This window comes from Barbus barbus, assembly GCF_936440315.1.
Source record: "Barbus barbus genome assembly, chromosome: 6".
NCBI lineage: Eukaryota > Metazoa > Chordata > Actinopteri > Cypriniformes > Cyprinidae > Barbus > Barbus barbus.
The window spans coordinates 27,522,548-27,538,129 of NC_136734.1; the positions used below are offsets into that span (position 1 = coordinate 27,522,548).

At 35.2% G+C, this 15,582-nt stretch overlaps 2 protein-coding genes across 2 annotated transcripts in view; one reads left to right on the top strand and one right to left on the bottom strand.

Moving 5' to 3' along the window:
* Window positions 1-1,614: 1,614 nt before the first annotated feature.
* Window positions 1,615-6,988, bottom strand: LOC306871212 (protein YIPF6). Its single transcript, XM_079418990.1, has 7 exons — window positions 6,913-6,988; window positions 5,657-5,785; window positions 5,421-5,499; window positions 5,257-5,299; window positions 5,053-5,178; window positions 3,857-4,014; window positions 1,615-3,019 (listed from the first exon to the last, which is right to left on the bottom strand). Exons 1-7 carry the CDS (start codon window positions 6,943-6,945, stop codon window positions 2,898-2,900), a joined length of 690 nt encoding a protein of 229 aa, XP_079275116.1. The 5' UTR covers window positions 6,946-6,988; the 3' UTR covers window positions 1,615-2,897.
* A 1,597-nt stretch (window positions 6,989-8,585) lies between these two features.
* ophn1 (oligophrenin 1) overlaps window positions 8,586-15,582 on the top strand; it is a 37,986-nt gene continuing 30,989 nt past the window's right edge. Inside the window, exons 1-3 of the mRNA XM_079419444.1 lie at window positions 8,586-9,139; window positions 13,546-13,641; window positions 13,861-13,922. Coding sequence (XP_079275570.1) covers window positions 8,986-9,139; window positions 13,546-13,641; window positions 13,861-13,922 — 312 coding nt within the window. The 5' untranslated portion in view covers window positions 8,586-8,985. The remainder of the gene's footprint in view (window positions 9,140-13,545; window positions 13,642-13,860; window positions 13,923-15,582) is intronic.

A 15,582-nucleotide genomic window follows, 5' to 3' on the forward strand; every position in this document is an offset into this window, starting at 1 on the left:
CTCATGCATATGCCCTCTACAGAAGCAGGAGACCTCAGTTAGACTTCAAACAACCTATCACAGGCTTTAATCAGCTGCTGACAAATCATTAACATATTAATTATATCCCGAATTCATTAACATTAACCTCTTTTAAAGTGCCAAAATAAAATGTCACACCTCTTATTAACAGATAGCTGGAAAACAGTCTTTGCTGTTGTTTCCCCACATTTGTTCTTTTCCTTTCCTTTTTGTTCTCTATTGACACACTTGACTAATAACAGATTGAGAAACTTCAGCTACACACACAGCAAATGAGTCTGTCACTAATTATTAAATCCACACACTAAGCCTGATATTTATAAACTGTTCTGATGATGTTACAAGAAGCACTTAAAGGGATATTTCACCCAAATATGAAAATTACCCCATGATTTACCCACCTTCAAGACATCCTAGGTGTATATTTACATTTAGTCATTTAGCACACTTTTATCCAAAGTGACTTACAAATGAGAACAATGGAAGCAAAATCAACAAAAGAGCAATATGCAAGTGGTATGACAAGTGTCAGTTAACCTAATGCAATGTTGTTGTGTTTTTTTAATTATATAATAAAGGAAAAGAAAACAGATGGAATAGAAAAATAATAGAGCAAGCTAGTGTTAGAGGCCTTTTCTGCTTTTTTTTAAAGAATAGAATTAGAATAGAGAGTGCTGTCAGAGGGTGAAATCAAGATGGAAGAGATGTGTTTTTAGCCAGTTCTTGAAGATGGCTAAGGAATCAGCTGCTTGGATTGATTTGGGCAGGTCATTCCACCAGGGATATCATCTATCTATCTATCTATCTATCTGACTGACTGACACACACACACAAGCTTTATAATGGTAGTGAATGGGTGTTGAGATTTTGAAGTCCAATAAAGTGCATACATCCATCATAAAAAGTACTCCACACGGCTCCTGGGGGTTAATAAAGGCCTCCTGAAGTGAAGTCCTGCACAAAAACTTTTGTTTCAAGCAAAGTAAAACCAGACTCCTTTTGGCTTATATTGAAAAATTATATTACAAATCCTCATTTTGGACTTCTAAATCATAACTGCTTCTCAACGGAGATTACACTATGCCTACATCCTTCGTCATCCGCTGGAATGAAATAACCACTCTCTCATGAATGTGAATGCATGTACAACAGTTAGTGGAAGCTAAAGATTACGGTTTATAAAGTTTTAAATATGGATATTTTTCTTATACAAATGCATTGATTCACTTCAGAATTCACTTGTAGTTTATTGGACTTCAAAATCTCAACACCCATTCACTACCACTATAAAGCTTGAAAGAGACAGGACATTTTTTATATAATTCCGATTGTAAGAAAGTCATATGGATGGCTTGAAGGTACATAAATCATGGGGTAATTTAAATTTTTGTCTGAACTATACCTTTAAAGGGGTAGTTCACTGTAAAATTATAATTCTGTTATCGTTTACTCATCCTCATGTCATTTCAAGCCTGTTTGACTTTCTTTTATTCAGTGGTGCACAATAGAAAATATTTTAGAGAATTTTGGCAACCAAACCGTTTTGATGACCATTGACTTCCACTGTATGGGCAAAAAAGCACTGAAACATTTCACAAAACACCTTCTTTTAAGTTCCACAGCAGTGATGATGACACTGAGAAATGAGTAATAACATAAAGGCATCATAGCAGCGCAGATTAGCAAACACAACACTGTTGGATACAGATATATAAAGGTCAGAAGAAAACACTGACAATTTTCTAACACACACACACGCATGCCCACCTTTATTTAATCAGCACACACCTCAATTGCACCTTATGGTTCAGGTGCTGCAATGCATTAGAAGTGAAAATTAAAGTCTTTTTTTAGACATACAAGATGGAAAGTCTAATTAGAATTACTATCACATAGAGCGGCAAAGGCAGAGAGAGAGAGAGAGAGAGAGAGAGAGAGAGAGAGAGAGAGAGAGAGAGAGAGAGAGAGAGAGAGAGAGAGGAGTGAAGAATCCGTGCGTGTTTTTCTCTATGTGAGGAAACAGAGAAAGACAGTTTGCCGATGAGTCTTTATATGAGGAGAGACTCCGTATGGAAGACTGTCTTTGTCAGACAGACAGGAAGATGTGTGCGAAAGGATTGTTTAAATGACAGACTGCATTTATACAGACAGAAACAGCACTTCCGATTCAACCTTAAGATACATTTTTCATTTTCTATGTGCAAAAAAGAGAGAGCACAAACAATATTTGCAGCGCTTATTAAAGTCCATGTTTATTCTATCTTTCTGGAATGTACAAACTTCCACCAATGGAAAATAAATGTAATGTAGCCCAAACATCATTCACAACTAAAGAGAAAAACAAAAACAAAGAAAAGAAACTTGTGTAGCAATGTGAGGGGACTGATGTGTGGCCTAATGATAACTGAATTCTCCCAACAGAGACGCAATAACAAATAAATGCACCCTCACATAGTCACATACTATGCTTGAATAAGCGCATCCACACATGAAGACACACAGATCATCATACTCCTCCACGTTAGGGGTGTGAGTACATCTGGAACTGCTCAGAGGGGCACTAATGTTCCTCACACAATAAAACATTCATATAATGAAGACATGTAGGTTGTTGTTGTTAAATTAGTAGCACTGAAGAATTAATGTCCTCCATTCCTTTTCTCTCCATTATTCAACTGAATGAGGGATGGGGAGGACTGATATCTATGCAATAATCCACTTACTGTCCTCGGGTTGTCCCTTTATGGGTGTCCATCAAAGTGTTCCACCTTTTTTTTAGGCTAGGTCAATCACTGGCCAGCTCCCAGACAGTCTGCTGGTTGTCTTAGCAATGGGGAGGAGTTCATTTTCCAGTTGGCGTAGGGTGTATATATATGCTAATTAGAAGGCGAAAATGTCAAAATCATCCAGCCAATCACAAAGTAGAAGAGAAACACTGGATACACCACCAGGGCTTTCCTATTGGGCGGTTGGCTGTCTGCAAGAAATGCTGTGGAGGCTGTGAATGAAAGACACGCACAGAGATATGAGCTCAGATATCAATGAAATCCCCTAAACTAAAGACTGTGTGTACAAGAGAGACACAATCAGTCAACTGACATCTGTGTCTACTTATTATTATTGGTAAATCTAGTCTAATTTTCTTCTTTAGAATAACTTGTTTAATTAATGCCATCTCTGTGATTTATTATTGATAAAACAGCTTGTAATTAATTTGTTTCTCTTTTTACTCTGCAATGCAGATATTTTATCATTGTTAACTGAAACATGACAGATATTGCAACTAGCAGAAGTAAATAAGTTTAAATACTAAAATTACTGAAACTTAAACAAAAATAAATTAAACCTTTATTGAAATGTATAAACAATAAAAATGGCCCATGCACATAACAAAATTACTTAAACTTAATACAATTAAAATTAAAGCTGAGAATATCAAAATAAAAGATAATTAAAATATTAATAAATACTATAATAGTAATATAAAACTAAAATAATACTCACTATTCAATTAAAAAATTATTGTTATTGTACTTTAATGTGTTTATTTGCACTGTGAGCCATTCAAATGTAAGTTGTTGTTTTTCTCAAGCCTATGAAGAGCAAATATTTTAACCAAAAAACCATTAAAAGAGTCTACACTCCCTCCTGGTGGTTGCTGTATGCACTGCCTGAGGAGCTTGTTGGCCAGTCAGGCTCATCTGGTGCAGACATCGTACATGGATTATAAACATTTCTGCTATGAACATCTAATTTATTTCAATAGAACAGCCACAGGGCCCTTTAGTATTCTGGGAATGCTTCAAACAGATAAAAAATATTAATTGATTCTTACCAAACGTTGACCAGCTGAAGGAGGCGGTGACAACTATGAGACGGACTATAAAATTGATGAGGCCTGTGCCTCCCAGGAGAACTATACGACACACTATCATGGCCACAGTCAGAGGGAGAATACAGTACCCCAACACACAAAGACTCTGGAAAAATGATCTGTATAGACAAAGAATAAAAAAGTCAGTTAACAACATTGTTTCGGTAGTGTGCTCAAACATTAATTTAGCTGTATTCACTAAATTGTCTAAAAGAAACCAATGAACAAATTGCAAATTCAGAGGGTTGCCATTTATTTATGTAATATAAAATTTCTGAACAAAACATGAAATTAAAAAAACTAACAAACTTTTTAAAGCCGGAGGGCTTAAAAAAAATAATATAACAGGCTAGGCTTAGTTATTAGTAAAATAACAGTGGCTGACACTCTGATACTTATCACAGTTATGGTGGGACAAAAGTTGCATATTAAGTGCCACAGTTTGCTAAAAGTATATCTATATCTAATTAGCTTTATTTTATTTTATTTATCTAGTGACACCTTGTCTTGACATTTTGAACATTTATATTTGATTTGAATTTAAATGTTCTTAAATTAATTGACATTTAAATTGGTAGATTATATTTAAAATATCATTGTGTCCTAAATTATTTGTAAAGTCAAAACTTTCAATTACTGCAAAAAACAGTGCTGAAATTTTGCAACCCTAAATTTTGCTCAACGTTGCAATTTTTTAATTATTTCAGATGCAAATTTTGCCTAAACAATTTTTTTTTTTTTAAATAACTAATGGGTTCATAAATGCATATTTAATGGTAAAAAATATGTAAATCATGAATATCAATGCCTTGGTGCTCTGATGGTTAAAAGAAAGTATTTTTATTATTTAATTATTATCACCCCCCTCTGTTCTCTCATTGCTCCAGTGGCATTAAATTATTTGCCTGCATCTGGTTGACTAACTTTCCCAATACACTGAAATTAAGTCCTCTTTCCTACCTTATGCTATGAGACAACTTCCCACCTGTAGGTAAAGCTGATAAATAACAGGCAACACACTTCATTTTTAACGTGCATGTTACCAACTACACAAAATGACATCATGAAAGCCATATTCTAAAAATCTGAGGTGCTCTCTTTTATGCAGGCTTCTAACAAGCAAATAAATATAAATTAAAATCTGACTGTTTACTCACATAGTTCCTCCCAGAAGTTTGGAATTGAGAGTGATGATTACAGAACCGAACCAGATGATTACAAAGACTTCTGCAAACTGTGGCCTGCCATCCTCCTCACTGTCAGCAGACCCACCCTGCAGCATTCTGGGACAGACAATATAATAGATATATTATATGTGCTGGAGTCATAGTGGAAATAGTTCTGACAGCATTATTACTCACAAGGCCAGAGTGACACAGAGGAGGAGAGGGCCCCATAAGTCCCCTAAAAAGAGCATATACATGCTCCTTGTTAGCCATCTGATGAACATTTAGCATTTGGAATAAAAAGCCCACATGTAATCTGTGATTTATAATGTGCCATCAGCAATTGATGATGGACTCACAGTCTCTGAGCAGCGCAGAACTTTTCTTCGGGTACATCACATGGACAAACTTCTGTCCAACGGCTCGCAGATCCCTAAGCTGAGACCCATAAACAGAGCAAAAATGCAGAGTAAGAAATGCTCCTCAGACAGAACTACTGTTAAAGGTGCACTCCATTTTTATTTTAGCATTATTACATTATGTACTATGATTTTTATTTTCATTTATGGCAACATTAATGCAAGGTTTCACTTACAATAGTGTCTTTGACAGGCTCATCCAGGGTGGAGAAATCATTGTCAGCGTTCTGTGAGCCCACCGGCACAGATATATCTCCCTCCACTGGAATGTCCTCCGAGATGGAGATGTCAGACAAACCCGCAAACTGTGACAAAGTATGACGGTTTAAATCATTCATGGCAAATCCATATACCCAAAACACTTTATGTGCAGCTCACATTCATCTACAGAAGTGATTTTCAAAAATGTGGTCCTGTGGTGGTCCGTCCACAATTTAAAGTGGGCTATGAGCTGACTGACTAATTAAATGATAGCAGTAAGTACAAAACATTAAAATAAATAAAACACCAATATTTAGTTAACTCAATGATACTAACATTAACATCATTTGAGATTGTGTTTCTGTTTTCTTAACAATAAATGACAGTTAACATAGTACTAGTCACCCCATTTAGCGCAAAGAAGCAGTCAAACTGATTTCAATTAAACAACAATAAAACAGTCAGGGAAATTATTGAATGGCAAAAGTGAGACTATTTCAAGATCTAGGGTTGTATACCGATGAAAATTTGTACACTATTTATAACTTTAGTTAAATTTTGTCCTGAAAACGGATACCCTAAAGCCTGTGTTAGGCTCCTGCTGCCTGGTGTAGTTTAAAATGTGCCTGATGATATTAGATGTTTGTCACACTCACACTTTGAGCTTTTAAATGACACACTGTACAAAAGGGACGAGCTCTACAATTATTTTCAAGTAGTATCGATCAGTAAATGGGGATGAAGAACAGCTCATGTTCACAATTACCGAGATATAGCCTATCAAAATAACATTAAATCAGAAAAATAACATTTTCAGAAAAATTCATATTTTAATCTTATTTTTAAACTTTTAACAGTTTCAGATTGCAGATTATGTTCCACTCTCACTGTTTACATAGTTTGGTAACACTGTACGATAAAACGTGTACTATTGTTTTTCATAGAAGACAGCTAATCTGTCAGTATGGACATTTGGGCGATGTTTGAAAATAAAAAAAAACATAATAATTAAAAACGTTCAATGTAGTAAATGTTCTCTTAAACTGAGAAACGACCATCTGCGCTTACATGTAACGTATTACCCCAACAAAGCTTTACTGACACATTTACAAATTCTCAAGCTTCCAGTCAGGGTCGTTAACCATACAGACAAAAACAAAAACTCGACGGAAAAGTTGACACCGTGTTTTAAAGACGTTTAAGTGTTTTAAAAGTATGTTTTGTCCCTTACCAAAGGCTTGCTAGACTCCTCTACTTCCGCCATCTTCACACGGATACGTCACGGATACGTGGTGTTACGTCAAAAACGCCAACATGCCACTAGGCGGAAATGTTCATATAAGATATTGCATAAATATTAAGCATTTTCTAACCAGATTTATTAAAGATATAGATGTAAATTGTTAATTCTGTTCACGACACCCTGAAACGGTACCTCATATTTTCTGGCATTGTCAATATACAAAGAGGTTATGGTGGGAGTTTTCTAGATTTATAAATGACAAAATGTTGTGCAATTTTCTTTTACTATATGAACATGTAATATTTGATTTTTTGAACTATGAAAAGAAGTTTGAAAATGAGGCTTATATAATTAAGCTCCTGATTATACTTGTTAAGTTTCATATTCATCGTTGTAAATTCAGCAATCAGAAGCCTCTTTTTTTCTGTGGTACTTTAGATATCTATATAAGCACCATTAAGGAGAGTACAGTACAGACAAAAAAGCTGTAAAAGCTGTGTATCTATTTGGTATACTTAATTTATTGTGATTTAGTAAGGCCTTTCATTTTTTATTTTATTTTAATTTATTTGTAGGCTTTATACATAGGCTACATGTATAGTTCATATATACTTTTTATTTATTTATTATGTATACCCTTGGCGCTTTTTTTCTGTATTTGTTCAAGCATTAATAAAAATAATTAAAAAAGTATAATGATAATGAATAATAATATATTATTGTTATTAAAATGTAAAATGTAATTAAATAATTACATGTAATAAAATATATTAAAATGTATATAACAATATTATAACATACATTATACATGTTATTATACAATTAAAATATTTAAACAAAGCTTAAGTAAATCTAATTTATATATCAATTACTTTGAATAGCCTCTTCGCTCTTGAATATATCAGTTCAGCTCATTGTTATATTTAATTAAGGACGCGTCAATTGTCAAGTTTGCATATTTTATTAGTAGCCGAGTGGACACGTTAAAGGTTTTAAGTGTCGTTGATATATAATAGGCCCTATATTTTAAACTGGTCAGAGTTTGGAAGTCGTAATAACACATACTGAAAATGCTTTTGAATCTGTTGATATGATGATTCAGAGGAGTGCCGGTGTCTCTTTAAGGGTCGGAGTCAGAGTGGGTTTAGAAGAACAATGCGCGAGTAGAATGGCAACTAGCAAGACTCAGAATACAAACATAGGCGAGGCTTAGTGGCCCGGATGTTGGACAAGGACGTACATAATACATAATAATTATCCTATTTAACTATTAACTGTGCATTCAGTGCAATGGCTATTTAAATTTACCACTGTCACTGTTTCAGGTGCAACGTTTTTGTCCAGAACACTGCTGACGCACCACTTTAGCTTGGTCACCTTGAAAGTGTTACTTTTCCAAGCGCTGCTCAGGATGGACCAATCATAGTCGTTTATGATTGCTGAATACCACGACCAATAATTAACAATTTCGTAGAAACTACAGGGGTGTGTTTCCATTTGTATTCCAGGTACAAATAATTTAAAATAATAGACTTAAATGATTACACGTTTCAGTCTGTAAATGTCTGCAGTAAAACAAAACACATCCTTACATTTGAATGCAGTTGAAAAGAGAATTTCCTTTTGTGAGCCCTCAAGCGCCCCCCAGAGGAAGCCCACGCGTGTCTGATTAAAATAACATTTATAGCAACTAACTGACATTTGCCGCCCAATAGTGTGGGAGTACTCAGTATGTAGCCCTACCCGCGTTTGTCAGACCCTCCGCTCCCAAAACAAGGACAAGTGTAGAAACACAGATACTTTCTGTATCAGCACTTTTAAAATTTAGTTTGCCATCCAAATCGCGCGACTGAAATAACAATACTGCGTGAACACGGAAACAGTCACCACCGGAGCGCTGGATTATTGTTTTTACAACTGCATATCCAATAATATGTCAAGTAAGGGGAACTGTATCGAAACCGATTAATCGAAATCAACTTCAGGCACGTTTGTGGTGGTTTGCGTACTTTATTGACTACAAAAGACTGGTTATCTTCATTGATCATTCAGAGGGTGAGAATGGGGCATCCTCCACTAGAGTTCAGCGATTGTTACTCCGACAGTCCAGATTTCAGAGAGAGATTGAAATGCTACGAAAACGAGCTGGAGAAAACCAACAAGTTCCTAAAGGATGTGATCAAGGACGGAAACAGTGTGATCAGCACGATTAAAGGTAAAATTGTGTTTTACAGCAGCCATGGTGGTGATCTTGGCTTGGGGGAGGTCGGTGGAGGTCTCCGCCTTTGCAAACCGAGCAAGATTAGTGCGTAACTGTGATTTAATGTTAGGAATATTTCTTCACATTCGTAAAGCTTTTTTTTTTTTTTTTTTTTTTTTTTTTTTTTTGCATGGGCTTTCATTTGCGAGTGCTTGCATAGTTGTAAAGGGGATTATGAATTGTAGAGGGGAGGGAGAGTGATCTGGCAGATGGTGAGCAGCTCTTGGAAGAGGCCCCTCTCAGAGATGCTGGCAAGCCCTTTTAGGGACTGTTGATTAATTTATGGCAGGCACCTTCAATTTCCCAGATTAGTGAATGGAATTGAACTGGAAAATTTAGAGATGGTGTGAAAGCGTCAACGAGATTATGAAAACTCGAGGGAGTGCCAGTAGTCATATGAACTCAGAGACTGTAACTATAAGCCCTTCTCACTATTCTGCTTATCTCAAGTCAATTAAGGCAATTTGCATCCTCAGACTGGAGGAGAGAGAGATGGAGGCTGTAAACCAGCAGTCTTCAGAGCATTCATTTCTATGGCCATACACACCACTATGGGTGTAATGTCTCTTCCTCCTTCCTTTTCTGTTGTTTGTCTTATTATTCTTAAGTGTTTTGAAGCAACAAATTACACAGAGTTTTCACAGTCCTGCTACACCACTAATGTTGAGAAACTGAACTCAGTAGAGTTATATTATAGTAATTATATAGATATAAAAGTAATTATAGCTGTAGGTATCTCAGTGTACAGCTCATATGTGGTCCTAAGTGTCAATTTGGGGTTCAGGGAAATATCAGGGACAAAAAAAATGTGATTTCCAGGCCTGTTCATGGAAATTAAGTAAAAAAAAACAAAAAAGCTTTTTTTTTTTTTTTTTATGAAAGTAATACAATAATTAAACTAAAAGTCTTATTAAAATGTATAAAATATTATAAAGTTATTGCATTTTTTTAATAATTAATACAACTTGCTATGTGTGGAGGGAGTTGAGAATAAATAAGATAAAGAATATATATAATGAGCATATTAAATGCATCATGTAATGTTGCAATAACTGAAAGTACAGTGAAATGTAAGCTAAACAAGATGTAAATAAATAAATAATCAATTATTATTATTATGCCAAGCTCTATTTGGGTAAAAATACTTTAATATAAGTTTTTAATATAAATTAATTATCCATTAATCAGGAACAACTAAAAAAAAAGTAATGGAAATTAACTGGACGAAAAGAGCAGGAACCCTGTGTCATTGTCAGATGTTTTCTTGACTTACTGGAGAGTTTTAGCTGATTGGTGTTCAGTTTTTCCGTCTGCATTTCACTTCCTAAGTTTGAATAAAAGAATTGACAGCTGGTCTTCTTCAGTGATAATGTGATGATTCAGCTGTAATTTATCTCCTAGAGTAAAGCTTCTAGGGCTTCCTTCCCTAATTTCAAGGGAAGTCTTAAACACGCTAGTTTTCTAAAAACACAGGAAGACTGATAGCATTTTTAAGTTTTTATTTTGCCTGAGGGAGTATGCAAGCTTCTAATTTGACTAACCATATGCCTCGCTTTATACCTCAGAGTGCAACACTCAAAAAGCAGAATGCTGAGCCATTAAGGCAGATTTCCTTATGGATTTGTGCGGTGCAGGAATGGCTGTAATTGGAATGACTGCATCTGCTCTTGGACGCTTCCACTGTCTTGGAAGGTGTCTTCAGTGCTTCAGTGTCTGAAATAATCACTAGCGCCCAACCTCTTTTTTCTCTAGGGTTTCCGCTATTTGAAGTTCTGCAGTTTCTAAAGTCATATGACCTGACTCAGAGGTTTCGATATGTTTACTTCCTGCGTTTATGTAGTTTTGCACTTTTTGAGGAATATCGTGTGTGCTGTGTGGATATGAAACTTCTCACAGGAAGTGTAGCATTTCCTTTTCTTCAACGATGAGGAACCTCTTTGGAGATCTATTGCTGCTGTTATGACTAAACAGAGAATATCAACACCACGGCAGATTTCCAGAAGGATTGAGGAAGCCTGCATTTTAATCTTAAACAAATATGCTCGCCAATACAGAATGTGAGCCAATTGTTGCATCTGCTGTCGTTTCAAGTGCATTAATGATTCAATATTTACACACAACACTTTTTGGCACCACCCATTCACCCAAACATCTTCTGTTTAGTTAGTACAATCTCATTCTGTCATCTGTTTCAGCTGCACTGACTGGTTCTTCAACCATGTCTGGTTGTCTTTTACCAGGATGTGGTTCTTGGCCTCATTTGAGGTGTAGTAGTTTATGTCCTGCAATACAAACAGTCACTCAAACACATTGTCCTACATTCTATCGTGCTTTTAAAGAATACCTGATACATCATTTCTAGTCTAATGTTGCAAGAGTAAAATAGCGCTCTTTTGAGATCCGTGTGTGTGTGTTTGTCAGAGGGCTGAACAGGGTGGGTTTTGTGATCTGGTTTGGAGAGTGTAGTCCGTCATGCCAGCTCCTCATGCTTTAGACAAACACACTCTTTGTGTCCTTTTCATCAGAGGAGATATAATCGTTTAAGCCATCTCCTCTGTCACAGAGCGTGCAGGCCTAAAACACAGCCAGAGAGAAAGCGATAGAAAGATGGATGAATGGCTCACATGCCTATTGATCAGTAATAGAGGGCTGAAATCAAATAAAGTTTCTCTTTTCTGGATGTTATTTACATAATTATTTTAATTGCCCTATCAAAAATTGCATAATAATATTAACATTGACAACCCATGATCTGGAGAGTTCGAGATGTGCTGAGATCAAACTTAGGGGTGGGTGATATGATGAAAAAATGGTCATGAAGAAATGTTACAAAAAATGGATTTCAAATAAATGCTGTTCTTTTGAACTAAAAAAAATATAAGTATCATAGTTTCCACAACAATATTTAGCAGCAAAAGCTGTTTTCAGCATCATGTGACACTGAAGACTATAGTAGCTGTTGAAAATTCAGATTTGCCATCAGCGGAAAAATTAATTTTAAAATATATTACTATAGAATTTTTTTTTATGAAATTGTAATAATATTTTAAAATATTACTGTTTTTACTGTATTTCTGATCAAATTAATGTAGCCCTTGAGACTTTTTTCAAAAACATTGACAACCCATGATCTGGAGAGTTAAAAAATCTTATATCACGATATGAGTAATTTAATTTCACGGTAACAATATATATATATATATATATATATATATATATATATATATATATATCATATATGTTTTTTTTTTTTATACCACAGACATTTCATAATTCTTGTCACCAGTGTCAATATCACTCAAAAAACAAACAAAAAAACCCCAAGTAAACAGACAAGTTGTTGAAGACAAGTAAACAGTCAGCAATTAAATAAGAATAAGAAACTATTTACAAGCAACAGGACAAAAAAATAGTTAAACGAATAAATAACAAATGCTACATACATTGTATAAAGTAATCAAATGTTTAACGGATGGGCATTTTGGCCCCTTTAAGAGTGTGTAATTATCCGTTAAAGCCAAGGCGTATGAAGCTCCCGTGCTCTATGAGCACCGTCTTCACGTGTGCGCGCCTCTCTGACAGCACTCAGAAACCGTCTCTCAGACAGTCTGCACATATAGTGAAATGAGTTGTTTTTCTTTGTCCCAGTGATTATAATACTATAAAATGCTTTGGATGAAAGCATTTGACAGTGGTCTGTCTTGCTGTGTGTGTGTTTTGGCACTGATCCGGTGTAGTGAGTTTGAGACATAATTCCATCCTCACTGAGCCCTACAACTTCTGATTTCACTTAGCAATAAAGCTGCTTTTCTTATTTCTCAGAGGTTCTGTAATTAATGGCTTCATATGTTAAGTGGCCAACAACCAAGCAATGTGGTGAAAGTTGTTTGCGTTCGAATTTCCTGGCCATGGTTGTCTTTCAGTTTTTAGTGAAACTGTGAAAGTTGATATAGAGAATGTTTTATTGGGTATGGGCTGAAGCCATAGACAGTATAAAGTGGAAGAGAAGGATCACTTGAACACAAATGTCCTGCCTTTCAGTTAAAAGAGCCATTCGCTTTATTAACAAAGGCATTGCTTGTTTGTTTACTCTGGAATATGCATGCACATTAGCTATTTGAGCTGTAAAAACTACATTTAAAATACATAAATTGCCAATATTTCAATAACTTGCCTAGAAAATAGTTGCCCAGGTATGTGGACAGACTGAGTGGACTGGCTGTAAATCTGCTAGCATGTGCAATCAGGCAATGTTTTTCTATTGATGTTCTTCATAAATTTATTCTCACCACATAACAAAACCTACAGGGACTAATGTGGATTTTTGATTGTTTTCTTTATAATTTTGATGTTATTTCCAGAGTACTCACTAGCAGTGCAGAAGTTCTCTCAGACCCTTCAGTCGTTCCAGTTTGATTTCATCGGTGACACTTTGACTGATGATGAGATGAACATTGGTGAGTCGACAACAGGTCTGATTAGCCTGTCCATTTCATTTATGTGATGTATTTGCTTATTTATTACCATAATTACTGTATTTCACTTCTGTTCTGCTGAGCTTGTATGTGGAGTGAGTGTGTTGGGCAGTGCCTGCATGTTTGTGTCAATCTCAGGTGGTTGTTTTTGTGCTTCATTTGAATGTGTTGTTTATGTGACCAAATGTTTTGCCTACACAGCTGAGTCATTTCGAGAGTTTGCTGGTTTGCTGCAGGATGTGGAAGAGGGTCGAATGATGCTGGTTGGTGGAGCACATTTCTTCCCATACCATTATAAAACCCCGTCAATCATAATCTAAACTCATATAACAACAGCACCTAAGATCCTCAGATACTGTATGTCAATCTTTAACTTCTGCAAGATTAGCCTTCTTGTGTTGAGGGCCAGTTAAACTTGTTGTGGTTCATTTTGTTGAGATGTTCTTGCCCTTAGGATTTGTAGCTTTTAAACCAAAAATTTCACCTTTAGAATTCGGTCTTGATTATAAATGTTATCTGATTTAACCATGTATAACAAGAAAATCCAGATTCAGACAAAAAATACCTCTTCCTTCCTCAAAAGGAGTAGGACAAATGCTTAAGTAATCATTTTATGAGAACAATATTCATGCACACTCCTAATACAATGCTGAATTTGATTTATTCCCATGAGGGGAAATTCCCAAACAGTTGTTCCCTATATAATATCTATCAATTGCATATTTATTCTCTAACTGCTAGCTTTTCTTGAAAAACTAACACTAGCTTTCTTTTTTCTATTCTATCTACTTGTTTCTTAAACAAACAAACAAACAAAAAACACTAGGTTTCTTTTTTTTCTATATTCTATCTACTCGTTTTCTTTAAAAAAACAACAACAACCCTGCAACGTGTACTGCGGGGCTAACCGAGACTCGTAATAACACTTTTTCTTTTGTTGGTTTTGATTGCTTCTAATGTTGTCAAAAGACCCGGTACTTCGGTACCAAGTCAGTACAAAAAAAATGAAAACGACACGGTACCAGGTTTTTTTTTTAAAGTACCGGTGGTACCGAGTACCCAGTCAACTCGGTTCTTGATGAGTAGGGCCGTATAATTTCCGCGACGCAGAAAACACGGACGGAATCATGGAACTTAGTTTAAAAACAGAATTTACAGTTTAACATGGAATGTCATGGCATTTATCAAGGTTTGGATGAATTTATCAAAAGTAGATCCTTACACTTAAATCAAATTGCGATATGGACTAGTTTCTGTAAATATTAAGCCGCAAAATTCGATTGAATGAATGAATGGCAGAGATACGCGGTTTTGTTTACTAAGCGCGCCTGACACTCACGGTGATTTCAGCGTCTGCCGTCTAAATGAGGACATAAATACATAAACAACATCTTCAGAACTGCTCTGAGAGTTAATTCACGAGCATTTGACCATTTGATTTGAGTATAACCAGCGTCATTTCATATACACACAGAAATGTAAAGGTATTCACGGCAACCCGTCAAAATAAAAGTTTGGTTTAGACGTTGTGCCAGAAATATATAAGGATACTATTTAGTAGAATGTATGTGATACTACTACTACTGTTTAAAAAATTACAACTTTATTTTTAATAAATCACACAATATTTCTTCCATGTTTTAATTTTAATAGTAAATCCCCTTTATTTACCAAAAATAAAATGTGTTTAAATTTCATTAATTAAAAGACTAATTAAATTTGTGTGAAACTTCTTTACTGTTTTCTAGACTTTTATTACTTGTGGAAAAACTTGAAACCATTTTAAATAAGCATAAAGAATGGCATTGCTTTTTGTACATTTTATTTTAGTTTGACTTTATTAATAAAAATAGTGTGTTTTTTAATTAGCATGTTTTTGTGTTTTGCTTTAGTACTGAAATTGGTACCGAGAACTGTGGATTT

What these genes read in the sequence shown, in the direction of transcription:
- LOC306871212 (XM_079418990.1), bottom strand. Translation starts at nt 6,945, where the DNA reads ATGGCGGAAGTAGAGGAGTCTAGCAAGCCTTTG. An exon ending in CTCTGTGTCACTCTGGCCTT is followed by an intron (nt 5,179 to 5,256) that starts GTGAGTAATAAT and finishes TGTCTGTCCCAG; the next exon opens with AATGCTGCAGGGTGGGTCTG. An exon ending in AAACTTCTGGGAGGAACTAT is followed by an intron (nt 4,015 to 5,052) that starts GTGAGTAAACAG and finishes TTGTCTATACAG; the next exon opens with ATCATTTTTCCAGAGTCTTT.